The sequence below is a fragment of the Rhopilema esculentum genome, chromosome 11 (assembly GCF_057945365.1).
Source record: "Rhopilema esculentum isolate cy_ngs chromosome 11, ASM5794536v1, whole genome shotgun sequence".
Classification (NCBI taxonomy): Eukaryota; Metazoa; Cnidaria; class Scyphozoa; order Rhizostomeae; family Rhizostomatidae; genus Rhopilema; species Rhopilema esculentum.
In genome coordinates, this window is record NC_142825.1 from 12,969,750 (window position 1) to 12,992,069 (window position 22,320).

Genomic DNA, 22,320 nt, shown 5'->3' on the forward strand with positions numbered 1-22,320 from the left:
TGTTTGTTAATTATATAACTTTAGCAAAAAACCTTTGAGATCCTGCTTTCTAATATCAGTACCAAACCTATTTAACGCTTTCATTGTGTTTACCTGACTTTGAAGTAGCGCGCACTGGACTCCCGACCAGATACACAATGAGCCGCAGTAACGACCCATTGTGGAGCAATAATAGAGCCACCACACATTGTCCTTCCATTATATAACATGAGGATTTGCCAAGGCCATGATCCTCTGTTTGCATTAATGCCAGCAATCACTCTGCTCTGTGCTACTTCTGGTTTACCACAAGATCCTTTGGGGTTCAAAATGAAAAATTTAGACTTAATATTTTATCTGAGCTTCGTCAAGTTTTCATGGCCTTTTTTAATTAAGACGACAAGAGAACGCTTTTTTATGATACATGCAAAGTGCCATAAGTTCAGACTTTTATTCAACAAGTAAAAACAAGATTTCAAATAGCTGTTGATATTAATTCAGTTTTCCGCAGAACTCCTTCTAAAAAAGTGATCCAATAATAATGCTAAGGAACACATGGCACTTGTGTTTTTAAGCCAATTCTTGTTCAACGCCTATATTTCTGCACGTCGTTTACAAATAGGTTTAGAACCATCTATCATTTAGTGGAAGTTATTTGATAGAGAAACTTATTAAATTAATGTGATGGTAAACAATGGCAACGCCCAATGCAAAAAGCTAACCAATTATACCTCGAGATGGTCCTTGAGTTGGTCCTTTAGTTGGTGTGGCTGTTGTAGCTGATCCACCTGAAAGAAATTGGCAGTTGAATATTATTTCTACTGTGCTATTATAAACAAGAAAATGGTATGAAGGAATTGTATGAAGTTGATCAAAATACTCTAATAAGGAAAGGTTGCTTTGAAATCTGCAACTCTAATAAGGAAAGGTTGCTTTGAAATCTGCAGCTCCATAGTGCTAATAGTTCCAATTTAAACAGAACTGATGAGAACCTAGTTTATGAAGAATATTTTCATAAAAGAACAGCCCCAGTTTCTAACAGAAAGTGATCATCTTTGCAATTTTTTTGTTCTGATAAAGATAGGATAAAATTTCACACTTTTTAATTTCATTAGAGAAAGAACTGAGAATACAATTATCATTTCAAATTTGAAGAACTCCATTACTGATGTCTTTAATAAAGCATATTAATTCGTTTTAGCACATGTCTTCCCTTACAGCTGAAAATGTTTTCTTTGTGTCAGATGGTTGTTTGGCTGTTGAGCTAGCGATGCATATTTTCCAAAGTTTATATGATGCAAATTCCGATCCAATATACCAAAGTGTGTTATATCAATGAATCTGAGTACATGAAAAAAGATAACTTTGAAATCAGAGAATGTTTAGTTACCACCGCATTTTCCACACGATTTCATGCAGTTTCTGCCCATCCACGCCTTGTATCTATCATTTGTACAATATCCAGCTCTCTTCCATGTACCACAGTTGCCGTACTTGTCTTTGCACGCTTTAACACAAATTTTGTCATTAAACTTCGTCACTTCGTCATCATTACGACGCTTTAACACTTCGTCATTAAATGATAACTTCGTTAATTTTGAGCTGTTACTCGAAATTTGAAATCATAGTCTCCATCTCATACAAAATATCTTTTTAGTTAGCTACGAGCCCAATTTCTAATCACAGAAAAATTTTAAAGATTTGCTAGAAAAAGTTACTAGCTTTTCACTTAACATTAATGTCAATTATTGAGAAAAGAAGACTGACTCTAGAAAAAGCATTAAGAATAAAGACTATTGTTACCGTCTCTTTTGTGCAAACCCTTTATAACGAACGCATCGTTTTTAAAGATTGCTAGGAAAACAAATCCATTAAAGGTTTCGGAGAAAACTAGATTACCTGGAGCGGTTGTTGGGGGCGCTGTGCTTGCAGTTGTTGGTGGTGCTGTTGTGGCACCTTGGAATAGGAAAGATCAAGGAGGTTTATAGACATAAAGACTGGCAATCAAATTGTGCGAAAAGAGTTTTGAAGGTTATTTAGTTTATAGATATTGACAATTGTTCTTTTGGTTTCAGTGAGCTTTTATGAAGAGGAAGATGGTATGAAGGAATTGTATGAAGTTAATAAAAGATAATCTGGTTGCTTTGAAATCTATAGCTTATTAGTGCAAATAGCTCTACTTTAAACAGATCTGGTGAGAAGAAGGTTTGTGAAATAGAATATTTCCAGAAAATTACAGCCCCTGTTTCTAACAGAACGTGATCATCTTTGCAATTTTTTATGATAAAGATCAGATATAATATTATGGTAATTAATTTCACTAGGGAAAAATTGAGAAGCAAAGAAGACTGATGTCTTTAATGAAGTATATTAATTCATTTTAGCATTTGGCCTCCCTTACAGCTCAAAATGTTTTTTATGTCTCAAGGTCTATCCCAATAGACTTGGCTGTTGAGCTAGCAATGCATATTTTGGAAAAAGTTTATATGATGCAAATTTCCGATCCAATATACCAAAATGTAATATTCCAATGAACCTGAATACATTAAAAAATAATGTTGAAATCAGAGAATGTTTAGTTACCACCGCATTTTCCACACGATTTCATGCAGTTTCTGCCCATCCACGTCTTGTATATATCATTTGTACAATATCCAGCTCTCTTCCATGAAACACATTGGCTGTACTTGTCTTTGCACGCTTTAACACGAATATGGCTTCATCATTAAAAGATAACTTGATTGATTTTGAACTGCTACTCTATATTTGAAAGCATAGCTCCTTCTCGTATAAAATATCTTCTAAGTCGGTTACGAGCACGATTTCTAATCAGAAGGAGGGTTTTCAAATTTTTCTTATTGTTAGAGAAATTGCAGACACTTACTAGCTTTTTGCTTACCATTATTATCAATGATTGACAAAATAGATTTAAAAGGTTTTACAAAAGTACTAAAGCTGTAGTCTTCTAAGATGAAAATGTTTTACTTTTTTTTTAATGCAAAAAATATGGTAATTTGTTACGACCAGGAACACTTAAAACTTCATATCTGTTTCATTAGTGCAGTTATTTAATAGATATTCACTTTGAAAAACACCCCAAAAAAGACATTTTAAATCTATATCTTTATAACAAGAAAGTTAGCTATAGCAACAAATGAATTCCAAAAAAGACCATTATCATAAAAATAGCAGCAAATATTAAAACCATACAAAAAAGTATCGCTTGCCATAAACTTGTTTTTTTAACCCATACAAAAAGACGGTCATACCTGACTAGAAATCCTTGGCTTTGTTAATAATTTCAAGATTCTTACACAACCGGAATGCTTTGCGATTATATTTTCAAAACAGCTCTAACATCGTACTGCATACAAAACAAACAAATTTATAAAGACAGCTTCGACTTTGCATTCCGGTTGCTCAAGAGCCTTTGAGCACTCTTTGACAATATAAACCAAACTAGATTAAAAGGCAAGTTATGAACCTGCGCATTTGTTACAACTTTTCTTGCAGTTCATCTCCATAAATCTTTTGTATCTGCTGTCCGTACAATATCCAGCCTGTTTCCATTTTACACAACCAGTGTACTTGTCACTGCAAGCTATAATTTTAGAATTAAAGATTCACTCAAGAAATGTTTATTCAAAACATTGGCATGTTATTCGATTTAGTCTTAGATGTTTATGTAATTTATGTAATTATGTACGGTTAGTAGCTGTTTATGTATATATGTATGTATATTTATCAAAACCATGTTTACGCGGACAATTAGGAATTGAATTTAGATTGAATTATTACTTGTTGCAGTATAGCGAATTTATCTTACATGCAGCAGTTGTTGGTGGCTGGGTAGGAGCAGCGGTAGTTGCAGTTCCTAAAAGAAATAGAAACAGGTTTTTAATTGCAGGTAGAAAGCGGACAATAACTTGAAGATGAAAATTCAAAGGTCTTGTGGCAATATAACGACTTATGATCACAATTATCATTTGCTATCTCCAGCCGGAAATGTGCGATCAAGTTAATAAACCTATTTCATTTCACTTCATTTTAAATTCTATCTATATGACTGTTTCTTTATAATATAAAATAAATTCTCTTGATAAAATCTTGATTAGCACAGATCTGTTTGAAAATTATTTTACTACGCTCAAACTCCATTAGATGCTTAATTACCACAAAGACCACATGTCTGCTTGCAGTTCCTTGCCATCCATGATTTGTATCGGTCATTGGTACATAATCCATTTCGTCCCCATACTGGACAACTACTGATGTAATTGTCCTTGCAGCCTAGAAAATTAAAACTTCATTTGTTAACTTTAAATTATAAAAGAAAATGACCATTTGATTAGATTTGAAGGAAAGACCTGTAGTCTTCAACCCCATTATTTCATTTAACTACAAATCTCCTAGAAATCTTTTCAAACATTCTAGGTCGTTTTTCCAATATTCTATTGACACAGCAAGATGCTTTCAAGCACTTGACTTTTGGCTCTTCTGTTAACTTAAAATGAATGAAGTTTTACACAATGAAAAATTTTTCCAAAATTTATCGACCAATAAGAGCTACCGCTAACAATAACTTGATAACAAGTTCCTTGTTGTTGCCGAATTTGAGGAGCAAAATTTTATATTTTCATGAAAAAGTTAAGCAATAAATAATGCCTATTAACCGCTCCATCGATGAAAATGAAGATTATCTAGAAAGTTCACTAATAGATGCTAGACATACCACTGCTTGATGTAGTTGCTGGGGCTTGTGTAGTTGCTGGTGCTCGAGTGGTAGCACCTCCTCCACCTAAAATTTTAAGGTGATAGCTAGATAATTAAGGGAAAATATTGAGCTTTCTCAGGCAATTAAGATATTTGTACTTTGCTATTAGAATTTGCTTGACAAGGAGAGTGCCGTGTCAGTATCATTCATTTAAATAAAACTGATACTAATAGGCATTCTGAAGGAGAGGTCATGTCGATTTCGGTGCGACACTTCTCGGAGCGATACCGGGGATACCCATGTACTGAGCTGAAATCGGATCTAGAATCATGGATAAAAACACTTTTTAGAAAGAGAGATCCAATATAGGCTATTCTTTGAATTATAATGCCGCATTGTTTATCTCCTTGCAAGTCGAAAGTGCTATTCAAGAACGACTGCGGAAAAGTGCGTTCCTCAAAGAGATTTGAGACCAGTAAATGATTTTACAATCATCTAGCAAACAGACGACGTTTCCGTCGTACTTTGTAGATTTTTCAAATGCCCTTTTAAAAAGTATTACTTGCGTATGATTGATAGTAAATAAAGATATCAGACCTGAGCAGTAGAGGAGATTCATCTGCTTGACATCGTACTGACTGAATCCTCGTCTGTTACCAATCAAATTTTGCTTGGAGGCATCTTTGGTCTGAATGGTAATCTTGCCAGATCCAAATGCAGTTTTACCATAGTGCATAACACTTAGGTAGTCATAAGGAACGTTCATGCTGTCAATGTTTGAGGATGACTGTTTTCTGAAGTTGTATTCCATTCCTTGCCAAAATTGAAATTATTAGTAATAGGAGTGGAAAAACGAAAAGTTTATCTTTTATCTATAATGTTGATTTTTTTTAAATATGAAATCATCCCCCAAGAGCGATTTTTGCCTTATAGGACACTGCAGAAAGCTTTGTTCTCATTAGAAAAATGATAGCATCGATTCAATCACAACAAATACAGCCGGAAATGGGCGTGATACGAATTCACCTTTTAACAGAAACCAGGCATCTGCAAGACGTTCCTGCATACGTATCTATCACATTTTCCTGCCAAATACCACAAATAATATCATATGATAGCTCACTTAACAGTGAATTTAGCATTTTTAACAATGGACAAATATCTAATGTAAGATAGACCAGATGTTAAGAAATTTCATACCACTGGCAATGTTGTTCCAAAGAATAGTGACGTAATTATCTCTGTCTGGCCTACTTTGCTCGTGGTAAAACCCTAGACTGTGTGCAATCTCATGCATAACGATGCCTTTGTACCAACATCCAGAAGCCAAAGAAATTCTGTTTGCTCTGCGGTAGTAGCCAACAGGCGAAGAGCATCTACGAAGAGACAATATATTTATATGCCCAGTTTTACTTGCAAATATACATCACTTACCGTGTATTTAGCATCCTTTTGCCAGTATCACTGTAATAACCTCTCCTTCTTCTCGATTTATTGTAGGGAAGATGCATGATACCGTACAAAAACTATGAAGTATACCCACAATTGTACATATTAGCGTGTATTAAATTCTAGCTGCTCCTTTCCCAGCCCATTGCTCCTATTGCCTTACAATTTTGTTTTCAAAAATTGCATGGAAGTCTTGATATGTCTCTATTTGTGTACTTCTTAAATGTCTCCATAATTCCAACGAGTTACAAACCTTCATACTGGGTGTTGGGTGAATGTCGATGGCGTATCCTTACTGAATTATTGGTATTACTAGAATTATTAGTTAATTTAATTGATGATGATGATGATGATGATGATGATGATGATGATGATGATGATGATGATGATGATGATGATGATGATGATGATGATAATGATGATGATGATGATGATGATGATGATGATGATGATGAGGGAATTGAAAGAAATGATTCGTGTTGATTGAAGTGATTGGTGTTGACTGAAGTGATTGGTTACGATTGAAGTGATAAGTGTATACTGAAGTGGTTGGTGTCGATCGAAGTGATTGATGTTTACTGAAGAGATTGGTTTCAATTGAAGTGATTGTTGTAGATTGAAGTGATTGGTGTCGATTAAAGTGATTGGTGTAAATTTTAGTGATTGGTGTCGATTGAAGTGATTGGTGTTGATTGAAATTATTGGTGTCGATTGAAGTTATTGGTGTTTTCTGAAGTGATTGTTTCGATTGAAATGATTGGTGTTGACTGGGGTGATTGGTATCGATTGAAATGATTGGTGTTGATTGAAGTGATTGGTGTTGATTGAGGTGATTGGTGTTGACTGGAATGACTGGTGTCTATTAATGAAGTGATTACAATTGAATTATTGGGCAGGAATTGTAGGAGGAAAGATCTGAGATGTTCTTTAGGATATCTCATGAATATCCCACTCTTACCCTCTCCCCTGGTAAAAGTAGAGATAGCCAGGTTCGTTGGTTCTTCTCACGAATCGCAAACAGGTTAGCCTTTGGTAGTCGGCAATTGCTGCGTTGATTGCTGACATAGCCGTTGACGACGAAGCTATGAAATGGGAAAAACATAGTTTTAATTATCAATTGAATCCATGTTTACCCTAAACAAAATTGCTACAAGGACTTTGGCTATTTTCAAAGTTATAGAGTATATATGACAGTATTGTTTTCACGTTATAAGAATTATAAAACTATCACCGTCATAAGATGTGAACAGAAACTTTCAGGTCTTTGAAAATTTTACTGTTAGGGAGCCAACATTACGTGTGCTAGATAAGATTGTATTGACGAATGAGCATTAGATTAGAACTAATTTATAATGAAAATTTTTATTAGGTAATTATACAGTAAAAGCTATAGATAAAGTCAAAAGAATTTGCAAACATGGTGCACAACATACCAATAGAAGAGTCCATACTGTATGGAATCGTGGTAGGCCACAAGTTTGTCTTTGTGGCTGCAAGTGGAATCTGGTAGTTGGGAGAACCGTAAAGGAAATCTTGCTTCTGCTCCTCAGTAAGGATCATGTCACCTTCAAACATGCCTGAATCTGGAAACGACAAAAGCATTTTGAATGAACTCAGTTCAAGCAACAAAGTCTTAGAGACATTTTTAATGTCGAAGCTTATTAAATGGATTCAATAAACAGATTTTTGACAAGAATATTTAGATCAATCCCCTTTTCACTATAATGATTAAACGAACATTTACATATTATCGAAGAAAATTGTAAACAAGTTTGTCTTGTGAGCTAAATTTGAAGAGAATATGAGCGAATAAGAGAAAATGAGAAATTTTCTCACATAGATAGATTCTTGTGCTGTTTAATGAGAGCAGAAAAATATTTTCTTAATATAGATGCTGACTTTTATTCATCTTCTCAGTGAATCATAAAATTTGCAATGCCTTAAAACACAAACTTATGTCACTTTTTAGCCTGTCTATATTCTGCTGTTGAAAATATTGTTAATTAGGTTGTCACTCATAAAAGCTTGTGTTGTTCACTGTCTGAGATGATTGAACCACATCTTGCAATAAAATCCATCTGAAATTTAGTTTTTGAAAATCAGCAGCGAGAGATTGATAGCTTACCAAAAAATTTAGGATAAAACTTACTTTCCATGGGTTCACTGCAAAAAGCTGCAGCAGCACAAAAGCTGAGTAGAAGCCAAGAAAGAGCTGCCATCTTTAGAAAATTCTCTCGACTAAAAACTGGCAATTGAAAGAAACACTTTTTGTGCCTATTTTTATACCGATTTTTGTTTACCATTTTTTTGTGTAGTTGGCCGACTTTTAAAGGAAGTTTAAAATAGTAAAGGCGGGCAAAAATAACAAAGAAACCAAGAAAACAGGAAATTTGTGTATACAGTTGGTTGCTATGAGTTATATCTTCAGCAAAAATTTTCTTCAGAATTAGCTTATTATGTTCCAGCTTTGTAAACAAAACTCTTGAGGAAATTTGTTTTCTTGTTATTAGCAGATTGGGATTTCTGAAAAATTGCAATTCTCTTCAGAGTGTCATTATTTGCACTTTCTACCTAGCATAAAGAAAATTTCCAACTTTGCAAACTACTTCTCAGTGCCAATTACCTCGTGATTCGAACCAGTAGATTTGGAAGAAATTCAATTACTAGGGCTTATTGAAAATGTCTCTATCGTCATTCTCTTTAAATATGCTGTAGGGCATGAGACTCATTTTACTGGTTTTCTTCCTATACAACATGGATAGAAATTATATGTATTGCGTGATTCAATCGCAATTTTCCAGAATTTCCAGAATGTAATAAATTCATCTAATTGTTGAGCCGAAAGGTATAGAATAGGATAGTCTGATAAAGCTAGCTACACTGTATTGCTAGCATTGAACATCGGGGATCGTTTTGGAAGAGCTGCATAATATCATAATGTTAACATAACATTTTTATTAAATGTATATTATACTAAACTATACATTAATGTTTATAAAGTTATATCAAATGTATATCATGTAATATTGTTGCTTGTTAGCTGTTATTGAAAATTTGTATATAGCTTGATATTTTCACAATGTTTCTGTTGTGCCACTCTGCCCTACAAGCCTTTATATATAATTGCTATCTTTCATTTTTCATTTGCATTCATTATTTTCACTATTATCTATAAATCTATATTTGGAGCTAATGGGAACATCTACACCTTTGGTACTTTCTTACAATATTGAATACATGCAAGGATAAGATAAACAAAATATAGGGAGCAAAGGACATAACAACATTTTTGCTACAGACGAAAGTTTTTTCTTCAAAATATTTTGTTCTTGGTTCTTTGTTAACGCTTGCCACACCCATTCTTTGTATCTTTTGCAATGAAACTTTTTTGAGATAAGTGAGACACTATTTTGCCTATAACATGCCAGAAAGAGCTGCGATGCGAGCTAGAAATCGAACTATTTCTAAATCGATAATAACTGTAAATGGAGTGAGCATTTTTACAAGAAATTGAAATTTAGAATCGAAGCGGCTATAAACAAGGCACTGAATGATATATTCGAATTGCAATCACCGTTAGCAACGGCATTGGTATGTTTGTAAAGGTGATAAATACTACTTAATTAACTAACTTCATGAGAGGTGCCAAATTCCTTGGAGAGCAGGTAAATACATGATCAAATATGAACGTTGCCGTAACCATGTGAGATTAATGCAATGCACATAAAAGTAAAAATAGATCAAAAGAGAAAGGAAGATAGGTTTTTAGTATTATTTTTACCATTCACATCAAAGCTGAATATCAACTTGCCTTCTGTTTCTTCCAGAAGCAAAAAGTAGCTTTTTAAGGAAATTCAAGTGAAATCAAATCATTCAAATAAAATTTAACCAAAAATGTAAATCTTCTAGAAACAATGGATTTTTGTATAAAAACACAAAATCACCTTTCAATGGCAAAGTAACCGTTGCATTATTGAAGGAAAAGGACAGCAACCTAAAGACCCCTATTCATACTATGATTCAGCTCTGTTAAAGAATTAAATAACAGCTTCATTACAAAGCAATTTCTCTATCTGTTGACATCTATTTGTCCATTCATGTTTTTTGAACTTGGCATCTCTAGCCAAGACGGTGTAGCCCTGTGTTGCATCATACCCTGGTTACCAAAGCCTGGAAAGCCATCGATGCGTTGTGGTATGGTGGCTATACTCAGATAGATATTTCTGACACCAGAGCCAAAATTTTTAAAACTGAATTGTGTCTCTGGCACCCAGGGTAGCTGCATCACAGAGTCACAATCACCAGGATATCGCCCCATGAGTGACCGAAAAGCCATCGTCTCTAGTTGGGAACATAAAACGGAATGTGGAATGAATTTGCCAACAGGATAATTATAGAAGCTACAATATCCTTTATTAAAGAAACAAAACGATTTGACTGAATGCAGCTACCCCATATTTGTTTTTATCGTTATAATTTTTTTGGTTAGATGACTTTTTTTGGTTTGCTCATTGTCTCTTTGTTCGCTTCAGAGAAAATGATTAAATATATTGTAAGTGCCATTTAAATAGGTAACTCGATAGCTAAAGCGTGCAACGTAGTGCGAATGTTTACAAACAAATTCACGTTTAGAGTCAAGAATTTCCGTCAAATAGCAAAAACAATGATCGAAGCGGCAATTAAAGAAGCCTTGCATGACAAACTTGAACCGATATCTCCATTGGCAACGTTACACTCATGTAAGAAAAGCACGTACTATTAATTACATATAACCAACAAGCTACTTAATTAGCCGTGATTTATGACGCACTGCAAACAGCTTTCAATCAACTTTTAAAAGATTTGTCACTAGTGGAAGCATAAAAAGCATGTTGAACTATAATAGCTGCGTTAAAATGCTTCAACATTTTCTTGAAAAGCCGTTATTTTTATTCCAGTTTTATTTTTTAAATTCAGTATGACATTTTTATAACGTACTTTCGAATAAAATGTATCGCCGTGTCTATTTCCGGAAATGTTCGAACAAAGCGTTCAGGAAATACGTTTGATGGAAGGTACTCGTTTATAGCGTACTTGATTTTTTCAAAACTATTATAAGTTTTTTAAAAAGTCTATTTAAACCGGTTTAAACTGTTACAATAGGCATAAATGGAATGCAAAATTGCGTTAGTTGGATGTTCATATACAAAATCAATGGCATTCAAAAACAATGAAAAATCGCAAGCGGAAGACATGGCTTTAGGATTGAGGGTTAAATATCATAAGAATTGATATATTGAGACCAAGAGAGAATTATGCCCCTGAAAATGCAGAGGAGTTGATTTGCAATAAATTTCTCTTCCGGTAATGATAATATGGGACTGCAAAAGGTGACATTTGATGAGTCAAGGGTGTCCTACTTTCCTATATTTTGATCAGATCATTGACTCGAACCTTTTGATAGCTAAAAAAACTTCTTTCATAGCCTGCGTGCAGACTTAACAAATAGAGGAAATTGTAGAGTGTGCGCGACAGAGAAAATTTTCTATTTTCCACGTATTTCGCAAGACTAATGCTTTATTGAGAATTCTTTTTCTTTAGAGCAAATGAAATGTCTTTCCAGGATTTTAAAAGCAAGTCAAAACGCTGTCTCTTTAATCATAAGACATTGAAGATGTCTTTGCATTCTAGTAATTGAATCAGTTATTACCATGCGAGCCTTGCTGGCACTTTTATGTACAAATAATTTAGATAAAGATCGCGAAAAAGACGATTCCCAAAAGAGGTGCTGACTTACTCGATACAGGGAAATAAATGCCATTGATCAGGCTTTACAATTTCCTCTTTTTAAAGTCTCCACGTAGGCAGCCTCCTTGATTTCAGCATTTTGGAAAACCACATTTTCCCTTATAGTTATACAGCAAAAGATTGCACTTCCTGTGAAAAACAAGACACTACCCATTAAAAATTTTTCACAAAAGACAACATCAAAACATAGCGGCTTAGATAGCACTGGAACCTTATCATGGAGTAGACATTATCGAAAATATGTTTTACTGATAAAATTTGACCTTCATAGACTTTTCAAATATCTAAAGCTAGGATATCTTTTTAGGCCCTTCAAAATGCACTAGCTTTGGGTTTTGTAATAAAGTTTTCCCAAAGTTAACATGAAGATTCTAATGTCACATAGATTAAATTAAGCAACAAATTTACATAAAAGCAATCAAATGAAGTTGAGAAACAAATTGTCATTGTTAAACTAATCATGCCATTATAATAATATGATATAGGCCTAAATTGTACACTGGCTTGTTAGACAATTTTTTGGTTTTTGCTCAAATTTGTGATGTCAGAAGTTTTAGAAATTATATTCATAGTGAGAAAATGGTAAATAAATCTAGCAAAGAATAAGAAATACTATTCTTCTAACCGGGGATTTAGTCGTAAAATTTTACCAATCCTGGTTTAACAATCAAAATGTTAAATTTTCAGAAATTATGTTTGTGAAGAAAGGGAAGGGCCTGGGAATGGAGAGTAACCTGGTTTGAAATAGTATATTATACTAATAGCTATGTAGAATAAGGTGTTGTTCGGCTAACCTGCAGGAATTGTATCTTATGCAAAGGCTTGCGATTGCAAGATTTTTTGCAATTTACCAATGTTAGAGTAGTGTTAGAGTACATAATGTAGGACATCTTCTTTTCTCGAAAGTTTGTCATTGCAGCTGCAAGGTGAATCTGGTAGTGAGCAAACCAATGCCAAAAATCTAGCAAGAAATATTTCAACCACATATTATCATACTGACAGCTGTACCGTTTTGAGAGTGGATCTCTGGTAGCTCCGAAACTGTCGAATAAATGCTGAAAGGATTAGACACTGCATTGCAACAGCGCACAGGCCTATTACTAAGCAAGAAAGATCTGCCGTCTCAATAACAGTCAGTGCTTGAAGAAGCTTTTTACTGCGAGTTCTCTTTAATTGCGGAATTTTTTGAAATGCCATATGCAAACAAATCTCATGCAAAGATAGAATCAATACAGAAAACCCTCATGCAATGAATTCATGTCATCAATGTTTTCTACTGGTAATAATAATTTTTCCAAAGTCTATAGACTTACCGCAGGTTTCAAAATATGATGCTCCAATTTTCAATGCTTTCCGTGTGCAAAAAAGTAAACTTTTTAACCTTTCTGTATAGTCTTAATATTTTTCTCCCTCCTTTTTAGGAAGAAGTTGATACGGAATGCATATCAAGTTAAGGAATGCATATCAAGTTCAGGAAACTTGCCTGAATTCTTCAGATATAAAATTGTAAATTTGATCGGCCTTCAAACCAAAACAACCATGGTAAATAAAATATAGATTGAGGAGGCTTTGAAGCCGGCAAGAAGGTGAATCAGAGTTTCCGTTAATAAGTAGTAGGAGCGATAGAAGGTTCGGCTTATATTCTACTTTGATATATTTTTGACAGTCGGTTGTTGTTGAGGAGCATGACGGAAATATTGAAATTCGTAGATGCTAGATCTTTGCAGTAGAGAAGATTCATCTGTTGTCTAATCATAACAGTGACTGAAGCCTTGTCTGTTGCCAATCACATTCTGCTTCAGCATCTTTGTACCGAATGGAAATTTTCTTAACCAAATGCAGTTTTGCGGAAGGAATAAAACATATGATCTTTGCTGTAAATTCTAAAAAATGATGATAGATTTTGAAGCTTATACTCTTAAAGATATCGCTTATACTCTATAACTTTTAAGAGCAAGAAAACTTTCTGGCTGACAAAATATCAATTTTATCTATATTTATTAATGATCAATAAAAATTTGAAAAAGGTGTAGTTGGTATGATTAAACCTATGAGTCAAATAGAAAGTGATAATATATGTCCTGAAGTCAAACATGGTCAGAGACAGAGATAAGCAATGAATAAGAGACAATAATGCTCATAAGCGAGTTGTAATGAGAAAAATTATGATTGAATAAACAAACTATTTCAGTCAATTAATATGTTGACATCTGTTGATCGATCCAGCTTCTGAATTTGGCAACTCTTGCAAAGACAGTGTAGCCCACTGTTGCATCACAGCGTCCAGATCCCCAGCTCACAGCGCCATGGAGAACCCAAGAGCCACTGGCTCCAGTTTGGCAAACAAATGGTCCACCGCTGTCACCATGGCATCCACTCACACGAGTTGTTCCTCCGTGACCAGCACAAACCATCTTGTCAGTGATCTGTGAATAAGACGAATCATAGAGGTCTCAATTGTATGCCAATAGTAACTCAGTTCAAGCGCTGCTATATAAAAATTTGTCTCCAAAAATGATTTCGCGTGACAACATAAAAATAGAGTGATACTATGAATAATCAAACATACCCCAAGTCCCAAGTTCTTTGTGTTGAGATTGGTGCATTCTTGATTGGAAACAACAGGCATTTTTCCTTGCTGCAAAGTGTGGTGCATGTTGCCAGGATGTTGTATTTTTCCCCATCCTTAGAGAAAGTAAAAGCCATTCAAATCAAAATCGACTACATACAGTATTTGATATTTTGCAATAGGTTCATCATCATAAGAAGGTCTGTCAGAGAAAGGGTTATGAACAGTCCAACAACGGAGCTTTGCTGCAGTGGTAACCAGGCTTTTTATTATAGCTCCTCTTTGTATTATCGTTAAGCGCCATATAATGTTATATTTCAGTTTCTCACTGAACTTAAGAGGTCAATAAATGAATCTTACCTGTGATGAAACAATCAGTTCCAACTGGGACATTCTGGTCTTGTCCAGGCAAACATACTGGCTTCACGTACTTTCCAAATTGTATTGGTGAGGAGAGTTTCATCAGTGCAATATCGTTATTGATTGTGCTTCTTGAGTAGCTTGGGTGGGAAATGATTTTTTCAACCTGCATATCGGTGTGTTGTCCATCGCTTGTTGTTGACGTAATATGCTCTCCAACTCTACCAAGTAAATAAAAAAAGTTTAGTAAACTGTTTGATTTTTTAAGGGTGAACGATATTGAGCAATTGATTCTCAGATGCCTAATACTTGCACATACTATACTAATACCTTGATATTAGACAAAGGCTGTTCTATTTTATTAAACACTTTTCTTCCTAATAATAATTAAATAATTTTTATGTAAGTGTTGTAAATTATGACTTAAGCAAAAACCATTGACACCCTGCCTTTTAATATTAATACCAAGCCTTTTAAACGCTGTCAAGCATGCATATTTAGATACAATAAATTATAGATTTTTGCAAGCTTGCTCTGAAATGATTGGGTCTGGTATGTTGTTTAACCAGGATTATTTTGTTGTTGTTTGAGCAAAAAACGATTGATACCTTGCTTTTTAATAATAGCATCAGATTCAATCAAACGCTCTCGTTTTTTACCTGACTTTGAAGTAGCGCGCACTGGACTCCCGGCCAGATACACAGTGAGCCGCAGTAACGACCCATTGTGGAGCAATTATGGATCCACCACACATTGTCCTGCCATTGTATAACATGAGGATTTGCCAAGGCCATGATCCTTTGTTTGCATTTATGCCAGCAATCACTCTGCTCTGTGCTACTTCTGGTTTACCACAAGAACCTTTGGGGTTTAAAAAGCAGAAAAATGCTCATGACAAAAGATGATCTGATACCATCACGTTGGCAAACTCGTATCTTTTTTCCAATTATGAGAACAAAATAAAACAGGAGTCATAATTTCCGAATTTTGTTCAATTTCAAGTTAACGATTAGATATCGATCTGATATTGAATTATATTCAGTTTTTCCGTAGGTCTGTTATATAAAATATTAATCTAGTAAATCGACTCAGATGCACTTGATAGCAAGTTCTTGTTAAAGGAACTTCTTCTGCACGTCATTTAAACAAGAATTATTCATTAAAGAAACATGGAGAATCAAGTTGCCTTCGCTTATTGAATGGTTTTTTGTTAATAGCAACGCTCAATATAAAATTTATCATATCGTACCTTGAGTTGGTCCTTGGGTTGGTCCTTGCGTGGGCACAGCTGTTGTAACTGGTCCACCTAATAATACGATATTTTTCTCAAAATGCCAACAATTTTGTCGATGTTTAAATTGGGACACGATGTTCGTCGTGGAAAAGCTTTAATCCTGCTTGTTTGACAATAAAATTTTGTAAAAGTTGTTTCCTTCTACTCAGATAGCTTTTCATTTTGGATTTGTTTCGGACACTCATAATAGTTTGTCTGGAGGAATTTTGAGGAGCATCAATTTTTATGTTCCGTCAATAACGTGAAGTGCAAAAGACAAATTGTCTCCCCTCTTAACATCAATTTACTTTTGCATATCTATTTCTTGATTTTATTGATAGTCCCTTGAAAAACCTTCTAATTTTTTTCAACATAAGTTATATGAAATTAATACCTAAATTTTACTGTTAAATGCAGTTTACCTACCACATCCATATTAAAAAAACAAAAGGTATATCTCATTATTATTATTTGATTTGTTTCTTTTGTCAGTATGTATTTTGTAAACCAAAAGCGAATACAATTTCGTCAATTTTCCAACTGTTTGGTCATTTTCATAAAATGTTTTGTTTCTACAACCTTCCACTGGCCAGTGGCCGTCATGTTTCCCTGACTCTGCCTTCTACTTACAATCTTAATTTTGGAAAGGGATGGAATACAAATTCACAGTGGCGAATCTAACCAAGAACTGATGGTCCTGCCAAAAAGAGGTCTGAGGGCGTAGCCCCCAAAAAATCGTGTTGAGACATCCCCTAGAGACCCTCGGAAAGAGGGAAATGCTCTTTTTACTTCCACTGTTTGGAAAGAGGGGGGGACAGGGCTCGGGTCCTCTCGAGTTCCACCTGCCTGACATTGAAGAAATCAAAACAGCATCACAAAAATTCTCTCTAAAATAAGTAACATTTCAGAATGGTTTTATACAGTTAATCAAGTCATTGATTAAAAATTTAGAAATCAGATATTAAAACCAAATTTCTTTTACCAATGGGCATATACAGTTGTGATATATACAAAAGTACAAACAATTTTTCACAACATGGATAGGTTTAATGCATGGTAGACACTTTATTGAATTCATTTGTGTAGAATATCAGCGGAGAACCCTGTATTTAAATACAGCGATATTCCCCTGAATAAATTTATCCAACTGAATAACAAAAAATTTTATATACCTGTGCATTTGTTACAACTTTTCTTGCAATTTCTCTCCATGAATCGTTTGTAGCTGCTATTTGTACAGAATCCAGACTTTGCCCATCTTACACAACCAGTGTGCTTGTCACTGCAAGCTAAATGTTTGTAAATTCAAAAATTCGGTCAATCAAAGAATATTCAAAATATCGACATATAATCTGATTTTTTCTTTCCCATTTGCATATTTATCTGTGAAAAAATAAAGGCACGTGAAAACAAGATTTTTATTGTAAGTTTCAGGATTTTCATATAGATCAAAATACAACTTCTTGCAGACTAAACGATTTTTCTTGCACTGATAGATAAAAGGCAATGTATTGATAAAGCTAGATCACCTGGCACGGTTGTTGATGGCACTGTAGTTGCACCTAGGAAAAATGAACGATAAAGAATTTTTATAGAGGTTAGACGTTTTTAAATATTAAACATAGTTTAGAATCTGTGAGTTGGTAGAATAAACATGTTCCGTTTTTCCTTGCTAATTTTCCACTTGAGAATATATGGGATTTCTTACCAACGGCATAACACATGAACAGAATAATAGTTTCATTTGTCCAGTGATTAATTTGACATTCATTATAAATAGTCACAGTGGTTGTAGAATTTTAAAAACTTTTTCATCCTACATAGAAAAGATACTGATATCTCAAACTTTTAATCGACATATTTCTATTTACGTTATGAAATTAGAGTAAAATTGACAAAAATTGATAAAAAAATTAGTAAAATTGCCATACCAAAGGATGAGGTATTACTTGTTAAAACAGATTTTGCTTCAATCATTAATATCGGCAAACATGGTTTGCTAGAAATCTTTTTCTTCTGTATGTTTAAAATTGAATTCTTTTTTCAAAATGTTTTCAAAATCAAAGTCCAAATAGCTTAAAAAACATGATCATCTACCTGGGCATATGTTACAGCTTTTCTTGCAATTTCTCTCCATAAATCGTTTGTAGCTGCTATTTGTACAGAATCCAGACTTTGCCCATCTTACACAACCAGTGTGCTTGTCACTGCAAGCTAAATGTTTGTAAATTCAAAAATTCGGTCAATCAAAGAATATTCAAAATATCGACATATAATCTGATTTTTTCTTTCCCATTTGCATATTTATCTGTGAAAAAATAAAGGCACGTGAAAACAAGATTTTTATTGTAAGTTTCAGGATTTTCATATAGATCAAAATACAACTTCTTGCAGACGAAACGATTTTTCTTGCACTGATAGATAAAAGGCAATGTATTGATAAAGCTAGATCACCTGGCACGGTTGTTGATGGCACTGTAGTTGCACCTAGGAAAAATGAACGATAAAGAATTTTTATAGAGGTTAGACGTTTTTAAATATTAAACATAGTTTAGAATCTGTGAGTTGGTAGAATAAACATGTTCCGTTTTTCCTTGCTAATTTTCCACTTGAGAATATATGGGATTTCTTACCAACGGCATAACACATGAACAGAATAATAGTTTCATTTGTCCAGTGATTAATTTGACATTCATTATAAATAGTCACAGTGGTTGTAGAATTTTAAAAACTTTTTCATCCTACATAGAAAAGATACTGATATCTCAAACTTTTAATCGACATATTTCTATTTACGTTATGAAATTAGAGTAAAATTGACAAAAATTGATAAAAAAATTAGTAAAATTGCCATACCAAAGGATGAGGTATTACTTGTTAAAACAGATTTTGCTTCAATCATTAATATCGGCAAACATGGTTTGCTAGAAATCTTTTTCTTCTGTATGTTTAAAATTGAATTCTTTTTTCAAAATGTTTTCAAAATCAAAGTCCAAATAGCTTAAAAAACATGATCATATACCTGGGCATATGTTACAACTTTTCTTGCAATTTCTCTCCATAAATCGTTTGTAGGTGCTATTTGTACAGAATCCAGACTGTGCCCATCTTACACAACTAGTGTGCTTGTCACTGCAAGCTAAATGTTTGTAAATTCAAATATTTGGTCAATCAAAGAATATTCAAAATATGGACATATAATCTGATTTTTTCTCTGCTTTTTGCATACTTATATATGTGTCAATAAAGTCAAAACGCAAATTTTCACTGTAAGTTTCAGGATTTTCATATAGATCAAAATACAACTCTTTGCAGACGAAACGATTTTTCTTGCACTGATAGATAAATGTCAATGTATTGATAAAGCTAGATCACCTGGCACGGTTGTTGATGGCACTGTAGTTGCACCTAGGAAAAATGAACGATAAAGAATTTTTAAAGAGGTTAGAAGTTTTTAAATATTAAACATAGTTTAGAATCTGTGAGTTGGTAGAATAAACATGTTCCGTTTTTCCTTGCTAATTTTCCACTTGAGAATATATGGGATTTCTTACCAACGGCATAACACATGAACAGAATAATAGTTTCATTTGTCCAGTGATTAATTTGACATTCATTATAAATAGTCACAGTGGTTGTAGAATTTTAAAAACTTTTTCATCCTACATAGAAAAGATACTGATATCTCAAACTTTTAATCGACATATTTCTATTTACGTTATGAAATTAGAGTAAAATTGACAAAAATTGATAAAAAAATTAGTAAAATTGCCATACCAAAGGATGACGTATTACTTGTTAAAACATATTTTGTTTGAATCATTAGTATCGGCAAACATTTTTTGCTAGAAATCGTTGTCTTTTGTCTGCTTGAAATAGAATTCATTTGTCAACATGATTACAACTAATTTGAAAAACATTTTTTATACCTGGGCATTTGTTACAACTTTTCTTGCAATTTCTGTCCATAAATCGTTTGTAGGTGCTATTTGTACAGAATCCAGACTGTGCCCATCTTACACAACTAGTGTGCTTGTCACTGCAAGCTAAATGTTTGTAAATTCAAATATTTGGTCAATCAAAGAATATTCAAAATATGGACATATAATCTGATTTTTTCTCTGCTTTTCGCATATTTATATATGTGTCAATAAAGTCAAAACGCAAATTTTCACTGTAAGTTTCAGGATTTTCATATAGATCAAAATACAACTCTTTGCAGACTAAACGATTTTTCTTGCACTGATAGATAAATGTCAATGTATTGATAAAGCTAGATCACCTGGCACGGTTGTTGATGGCACTGTAGTTGCACCTAGGAAAAATGAACGATAAAGAATGTTTATAGAGGTTAGACGTTTTTAAATATTAAACATAGTTTAGAATCTGTGAGTTGGTAGAATAAACATATTCCGTTTTTCCTTGCTAATGTTCCACCTTAGAAAGTATGGGATTTCTTACCAACGGCATAACACACGAACCGAATAATAGTTTCATTCGTGCAGTGATTAATTTGAGATTCATTTTTAATAGTAACAGTGGTTTTAGAATTTTAAAAACTTTTTCATCCTACATAGAAAAGATATTGATATCTCAAATTTTTAATCAACATTTTTTATTTATGTTACGAAATTAGAGTAAAATTGAGAAAAATTGATAAAAGAATTAGTAAAATTGCCATACAAAAAGATGACGTATTACTTGTTAAAACATATTTTGTTTGAATCATTAGTATCGGCAAACATTTTTTGCTAGAAATAGTTGTCTTTTGTCTGCTTGAAATAGAATTCATTTGTCAACATGATTACAACTAATTTGAAAAACATTTTTTATACCTGGGCATTTGTTACAACTTTTCTTGCAATTTCTCTCCATGAATCGTTTGTAGCTGCTATTTGTACAGAATCCAGACTGTGCCCATCTTACACAACCAGTGTACTTGTCACTGCAAGCTAAATTTTTTTTTTAATTTGAAACTTCGGTCAGAAAATTCAAATTTTGATATATAACCTGATTCTTTTTGCTGTAAATATTCTATGTGCGAAATAATGACAAAAGCATGTTTACACTGTAATTAAAGAAATTTCACTCATTTGCACTATCAAGAATTTTTCTTACATGAAGCAGTTGTTGCCGGCTTGGTTGGAGCAGCGGTTGTTGCATTTCCTAGAAGATTTATGCATTTTTTCAATGCTGAAAACAGGATATTATTTGAAAGTATAAAAACATAAAAGTCTCGCAGCGAGGTATCTAGCTATTGCCACTCTTCTGATTCGTTTCTTCTTCACAAAGAAAAAGGATTTATTATAGACTATTAAACCATTGTGCAAAAGAGTTTTTGTACCTTATCTAGTACCTTATTTTGTATAACGAAGAGGCCATAACTATAGATCTCGATATTTACAATAAAGAAACACAGATCTTTCATAATATTTACGTATTCGACTATGATTTTATTGTAACTTGGATTACCGCAAAGGCCACATGTCTCTCTGCAGCTCTTTTCCATCCATGATTTGTATCCGTCTTTGGTGCATAATCCAGCCTTTCCCCATCTTGTACAATTACCGATGTACTTGTCCTTGCAGTCTAGAAAATCGATCGTTTTCAGTATAATGTCAGCTAAAAAACAACTAACTGGTTAACAAATTGACTAAAATTGAAGAAAAAGCCGGGTCAAAGACTCTAGTCTTAAATCTGGTTACCTTATTGAAATTCACATCCTTGTATTTTAAAGAAATCACTTCAAACATTAGGCCGATTTTCCTCCACTCCATTGAAACAACAAAATGATAATGCCTAAAAATGTACTTCTCTTATTTTTCCCAATGCTAGATTTTTGCTTTGCCATCATGAATTCAAAGTGAATAAAATGGTCTTCATAGAAAATTTAAATCAAAACAATTTTCGACCGATGAAAACCGCCTTTCTTTTTGGAATGTGTTTGAGAAATAGAACTAATTGTAAATATTGTCATGTAAAGCTTAAGCAATAAAGAATGCCTTCTTTCTGCAAAATCAACTTATTAAATGATAAATAAACTTAAGTGATAATTGTTATTCATACCGCTGCTTGTTGTAGGCACTGGTTTTTGTGTGCTGGGACGTCCACCTAAATCACAAAGATGATACCTAGATCATGAAGTAAAATCATCGACCTTTCTCTGCCTTTCAAAGTATCCATCTCTTT

General features: G+C 33.6%; 1 protein-coding gene across 1 annotated transcript in view; it reads right to left on the reverse strand.

Annotated features, from left to right (window-relative positions):
- The window catches only part of LOC135693233 (transmembrane protease serine 9), a 43,132-nt gene that overhangs the window by 16,741 nt on the left and 4,071 nt on the right, over positions 1-22,320 (reverse strand). The window contains exons 3-14 of the mRNA XM_089111424.1: positions 7,101-7,224; positions 5,894-6,069; positions 5,291-5,506; positions 4,712-4,777; positions 4,153-4,269; positions 3,806-3,853; positions 3,464-3,580; positions 2,563-2,679; positions 1,879-1,935; positions 1,370-1,486; positions 711-767; positions 94-295 (exon numbers count right to left, since the gene is read on the reverse strand). Of these exons, the coding sequence (XP_088967550.1) occupies positions 94-295; positions 711-767; positions 1,370-1,486; positions 1,879-1,935; positions 2,563-2,679; positions 3,464-3,580; positions 3,806-3,853; positions 4,153-4,269; positions 4,712-4,777; positions 5,291-5,506; positions 5,894-6,069; positions 7,101-7,224 (1,414 nt within the window). The remainder of the gene's footprint in view (positions 1-93; positions 296-710; positions 768-1,369; positions 1,487-1,878; positions 1,936-2,562; positions 2,680-3,463; positions 3,581-3,805; positions 3,854-4,152; positions 4,270-4,711; positions 4,778-5,290; positions 5,507-5,893; positions 6,070-7,100; positions 7,225-22,320) is intronic.